The following is a 6,203-nucleotide window of genomic DNA, read 5'->3' on the forward strand; positions in this document are numbered from 1 at the left end:
TGAATTTTCTGATGTCGAAAAATGATACTGTAGTAGTTGTTTTTTTTTCACATCTGAAAAAAACTTCCTCTGAAAAATTCTTTGATATTTCCTTGCTCTGTTAAAGAATATCCAGGCATGCACTATTTAATGGATAAATAACGAGTTGGTGTTGAATACAAATTACCAAATTCTTTGGAAAAAAAATATTATTGAGAACGTATCGTCTGCCCTTTAAACTCTGTTTTATGTATATAAAAAAAAACTAAATCATCAGCTTTCGTAGACTTCTCCCCCCCCCCCCCCCCCTCAAACTTCAATCTGGGCCTTAAATTCTTGGAGCCACTGCCTCTAGAAATTACCCCTAGAAATTCTTCGATCCGCCCCTGCTTCGTATTCTATGTTTTGATTGTTTTAATTAACTGACCCCGTTTACGAACCATAAAACAGAGCGCGTAAGGAGCAGTCGGTGAAAATCAGTTGGCTTACTAAGCAAAGAGAGATAACCGTACTTTCTATTTCGCCATAACAATGTTCCCGCCATATTAAAAGGTTCTATGTTCATCAGGAAATAAGGTAATTATTGTTACTATCTACAGCATACTTGTTATGCATTCAATTTTATAGACTTTTCAATGTTCAAGTTGTTAAATATTTGACGCCAAGAATCTTATGAAAGTCTACCCTGTTAGGCTATTATGATATATGTGTATATGAATTTACGAAATATTTTAACACGTTGTACTTTTACTGTGACCATGTTGCATACCAGGATTCTCCATAATTTTACGCCAAAAGAAAAGACAGGAATTTAAAAAAAAAAGAAGCTGTTTGATATTTCTATATTTTTGGTAAAAGTACAAGATTATTTAGTGAAATTGTCAACTGTTTTTATGGACATGATAGAAGGTTTTAACGTGGTTAGCATGTTTATTGAAGAGTCCTTGAACTTGTCTAATTCGTCTGCAAACTTTGATGAATTTAGATGTATACTTTTCATAACTTTAACCAGGGTTAGTACTATACAATTATTGCTGATTTTGAGGTGAATGCGATGATTTAGCCACCTGAGGAGTACAATATATTCACCGAGCCCGAAGGGCGAGATGAATATATTGTACCTCGAAGGTGGCTAAATAATTGTTTTGTTATATGATTCAATAATTAAAATGATACGAACTCATTATTCATTTAATTAAGAAGTTCATACCATCTTGCTTGTTTACATTCGCTGAAGTCCTAGCTAAATGCAATGAGAGAAGTGGGTTTAAATAAACAATACCAGTCGTAAATTTGGAATTTTTTAAATCTACTTTATAGTTGCTATGAAAAAAAAAATATGTCAGGCTTTTTTATAGAATAGATTTTGAAAAGGGGGAGGGGACATTTTCAGGGGAAAATGACAGCAGAAAAAATCTTTGAAAAGAGAATTCTTTTAACTTCAAATTTTGTTCAAGGGTTGGGATGGGGGCTTAATGTCCATTAGTAGGGGAGCAGTCTTTCAATGAGTATTTTTAGTCTAAATTAAAAGTGAAAATTTACGTTCAGAGGCACCCCCCCGACCCCCCCCCCCCCCACAACAACAACTACCCCAAATTATATATTTCCTAATATTATGTTCACCTGAGTGGAAGTCAGTAGCATGTGAAATACTTTCCAAAACTACACGTATATGTATCAGTTTGGAATTTCCCGATCTATTTTTAGACCAATGTAGAGAAAATAAATCCTTTTATTCACCTGGAAGCCTCAAGGTCAGTGCAGGTGAAAATAACGTAGTTTTTATTTAATATTGTTGGATCTCAGCCAATCAGAGAGATGGAAGAATAATGTCATTTATTTTGCTCATATTAAATTGAATAAGAATCTTGTGATATGTACATGTATCTTAGTTTGTAAATTTAAACAAAGCTATTTATTAAATATTATTGAAAATAAAACAGTCTACATGTATTTGATTAATTATAAAGGTTGAATATTGACTTTTGAATTTGAAAGAAATAATATTAGAAACCTTAATTAACTTGCTTTGAAGGTTTGAGGAACATTGCCTGAAATTGTAATTCAGTATTGTAAAATTATATATACATGTATGTGATTTGCACTGAGCTGTATAAGCATTAAGTGATAAATAACTGACTTTAATACATTATATTCCACTTCACATCTTATCAGTTTGATTTAAAATATTTGGAATTTTATCTATAGATAAATAAAGCCCACTCTAATGAATCTGCATCTGAGCGCCCAGGACGTACCCCGCTGTGACCTTTGTGAGAATGCCTTAGCCTCGTCTCACAGTGATTTCTGCTTCATCAACCTTTGCAGGCCTTGTATTGGTGAACATATCGGTGATGAATATACCAAACATAAAGTTGTCCCATTCAATCAGCGGAAATCCACTGTGATCTATCCAATGTGCACAACTCATGAAAGTCAGAGATGTGAATTTCAGTGCAATGAATGCCACATATTTGTATGCTCTCTCTGTGTTTCATCGGATACTCACAATGGACATACATTCTCAAATCTGTTTGAAATCTACAAATTCAAAAAGGAAATCACAGAAAAGGATAAATGTGAACTGGAAAACATTATCTGTCCAACATATGAGGCTATCATTACTGAGATAGAATCTGGAGTAGCAAAAATAGATGGAGAATATGAACACCTTTCAGCTGCAGTTATAAAGTGTGGAGAGGAATTGCGAAAAGAGATTGAAATTGCTGTCGAAAAATTGAATGGGGATATTGAAGAGATGAGAACTAAACATATTGATGTTTTGCAGAAACATTTAGAGGAAATAAAGAAGACACGTTCTGATATTCAGAAATCTTTGGAAACCCTGAGAGAAGTCACGGAATCAAATGATGTAGCCCTGGTAGTGGAATTCAAATCAAGAAACAAGGAATTCTTTAGACTTCCTCAAAAAGTTGAAGTGACAGGGCCTAAGTTTGATCCCAAAGCAATAGACAGGCAACAGCTTAACCAGGTGATTGGGACTTTATTACCTCTTTCACCTAGGTCAGTGGAACATGGCTACACATTAAAGATGCCTGCCAAATGTCTTCAGGATGACCCAGAACTTATTGGGGCCATTGACACGGGGAGTAGAAAGCTGTACAGTGTTACCTGCTACAGTGATGTAAACATCTGGATTTGTGGAAGATACAGTACCATGAAATGCTTTGACAACCAAGGATCACTGATTAAATCAGTGGAAACCAAGTCTGGAGAATGGCCTTGTGACGTTGCTGTGACAAATGACGGTGATATGATTTACTCCGACTGGGCGACAGGAAAAATTAACATGATAGAAAATGGACAGGAAAAAGAAATTATCTACCTGGAGGAATGGGACCCTCAAAATCTCTGTGTCACCTCATCTGGTGACCTCTTAGTAACCATGAGCAGTGTTGAGGAATGGGAAGAAGGTGGGGATGAAGAAGATTCAGATGAGGAGATGATACAATGCAAAATTGTACGTTATTCACTGACAGATGCCAAAGAGAAACAAACTATACAATTTGATGACAAGGGAAATCCTTTGTTCTCGGGAAACCGTTACAGTAAATACATCTGTGAAAACAAAAACTATGATATCTGTGTGGCAGACTCCGAAGCTGGCGAAGTTGTGGTGGTAAATGAAGCTGGTAACCTCAGATTTAGGTATAGGGGTCATCCATCTGCTGCCAGGAATCAACAATATCAGCCCAAAGATAGTTCTACAAAGATCAACACATTCAACCCAATTGGCATAACGACAGACAGCCAGAGCCAAATTCTGACAGCAGACTGCCCAAATCACCTTATCCACATCTTGGACAAAGATGGACATTTTCTTCGGCTGATAGATAATTGTGATCTGTACAGTCCATTTGATTTGTTTGTGGACAAAAATGACATCCTTCATGTAACAGAATATAACATTGGGAAAGTTAAAAAAGTCAAATATCTGGAGTGAATACACACCACGTTGTTTATATAGTTACAAGCTTTTATTTATTTTTTTTTTTTTTACATTAGAATAGATTTAATAGCAAGTAATGCTTTTGATGTCATTTTCTCATTTTTTTGCACTGAAAAATAGAAATGAACTATTAAGTTGCATTGTCATTGCTTTCTTTCTTTAATTTCTTTATTAAATTGGACCATTGCTTAGCAGAATGGGGACATTGCTCAGCCATTTACAAAATCTATGCTAGCTGCAGGTTTGTAGCTACTGGCAGCAAAAAAAACCTGTTGGGATGAATGACTATATTTTTTAAATCAGTGAGCTTCAGGTATGTTTTGTAAAGGGTATCCATCAGCAACCAGTTTACAAAGTGCCTTAACTATAAACAGTAAAGTGATTGGAAGATGCTCATGGATCGCAATGCTCACCTGAATAATGCTGGTTTTCCTGGCAAATCCTTTATTATGGTTCAGAAATTATCCGAAGACCAGGATTTTTAAAACGGTTTAATATATAAAAATATATGTTCACTTTTTTAATCTGACATTTCATAGTCGCCACGGTACTCAGTTGATAGAGCGCTCACTCCATGATCGGAAGGTCGTGTGTTCGAATCACGACTGCGACTGACCTAAGTTGATAAAAAATAGTTAGCAACTGTTCCTTCGCCAAGCGCTCGGCACTTTGAAGTGAAAGTTGCAGGTCATTTGGATGAGACCTTAAAAACCGAGGCCCTGTGTCGAGGTAGGCGTTGGCACCTTAAAGGGGCCTGGACACAGTTGCATTGTTTACATTTTAAATTTCTATGGTTATTTAAAAAATAAAACCAGTTAAATGAATTGAACTTACATGAATATTCTTAGAATTCAATGACAAGACATTCTTCTTTACATCACCCCAAACATCTGTTTTTGTAAACAGGGCACGAGCTCTGTTATTGTTACTGTTTACGTTTCACTGGGTATGTTAAATGTTTAAACTCTGCACACATCACTGAGCATGGACTGACTATACTGGTGAGTGGGTTTTGCTTTCTCACATTTCTACTCTGAATTTTCTGGATTATAGTTTTAATATTTTTCATCAATACACAACAAAGTTTCTACTTTTCTTAAGTATTAAGGATAAAGTATACTTTGTGAAAATGCAAGGATAAGTCAATCAAACACGTCCCAGAATTCGTAGTTTAAATAATTTCCAGATAAAAGAAAGTCTCTAAACACGCTTTTATTATATTTCTGTGTGAAATGCTATAGTAACATATAAGTCATGATTTTATACAGAAAATTTGAGAAAATATTAACTTTAAATCTATGTCCAGGCCCCTTTAAAGAACCCTCACTTTTCATTGGCCTTGAGTGCCGAGTAAAGGTCTAAATTTGAAGCCCTTCACCGGTATATGGTGACTTCTCTAGATGAGTGAAAAATTCTCGAACGGGACGTAAAACAACATACAATCAGTAATCTGACATTTCGTAGCTTTTTTCACAGGCCTCTGAATTTCTATCAATAAGCCGTTCTATGATTGATCAGAGTGATATATATATACCCCCTCTATATATAAATACATATTAATATATAGAGGGGGTATATATATCACTCTGGTCAATCATAGAACGGCTTATTGATAGAAATTCAGAGGCCTGTGCTTTTTTTTTTTTAAAGGAAAATCAAATGTTCTCATTTTAAACTACGGACTCTTATTATTGCAAAAAAGGACCATCATGTAAACAGGCTTAAATCTACAAAAATCAGGAAATCAGGACCCCCTTAATTTCTCTTTCACCTGAGCTATCCGGCTACTCTAATGATTATAAGAGACTGCCACACTCTAAAAGCTTTACTGTTCCTGGAAATGTTTTCTTCATATCGCTTATTAAAAGTTTCAGACCGTTTCCTTGTTTCTAACATATATCACAAAAATTTTGTAGAGTTCTTCACGTTATTTTTGTATTTAAATTTTATTTTTCAAAACGAAAAAAATATAGTGAACTATGGTGGCATATTTCTGCCCCCTACATGCAAGATAAATTATGTTAACATGCAAGAAAAGTATGTTAACATGCAAGATAATTATGTCAACATGCAAAATAATTATGTTGAAATATAAGTTACCAATATTTTTTGAGAATCTAATTTTAATGTTGGTAAAATTACTTACTAACGCCAGTATACGACTTCATACAAGCGAGTTATGTAGATATGCTATTTATTTATGTCAACATTCAAGATAATTATGTTAACATGCAACTTATTTATGTTAACATAC

At 34.7% G+C, this 6,203-nt stretch overlaps 1 protein-coding gene across 1 annotated transcript; it reads left to right on the forward strand.

Moving 5' to 3' along the window:
- The first annotated feature begins 2,194 nt into the window (after positions 1 to 2,194).
- Positions 2,195 to 4,075, forward strand: LOC133190852 (uncharacterized). Its single transcript, XM_061326537.1, has one exon. The coding sequence runs from the start codon at positions 2,207 to 2,209 to the stop codon at positions 3,941 to 3,943; it is 1,737 nt and encodes a 578-aa protein (XP_061182521.1). The 5' UTR covers positions 2,195 to 2,206; the 3' UTR covers positions 3,944 to 4,075.
- The last annotated feature ends 2,128 nt before the right edge of the window (positions 4,076 to 6,203 follow it).

Source organism: Saccostrea echinata, unplaced genomic scaffold (genome assembly GCF_033153115.1).
Source record: "Saccostrea echinata isolate AGI-Se365-2 ecotype Australia unplaced genomic scaffold, CSIRO_AGI_Sech_v1 ptg000022l, whole genome shotgun sequence".
NCBI lineage: Eukaryota > Metazoa > Mollusca > Bivalvia > Ostreida > Ostreidae > Saccostrea > Saccostrea echinata.

Coding starts and splice junctions, on each gene's coding strand:
- LOC133190852 (XM_061326537.1), top strand. CDS start 2,207: ATGAATCTGCATCTGAGCGCCCAGGACGTACCCCGCTGTGACCTTTGT.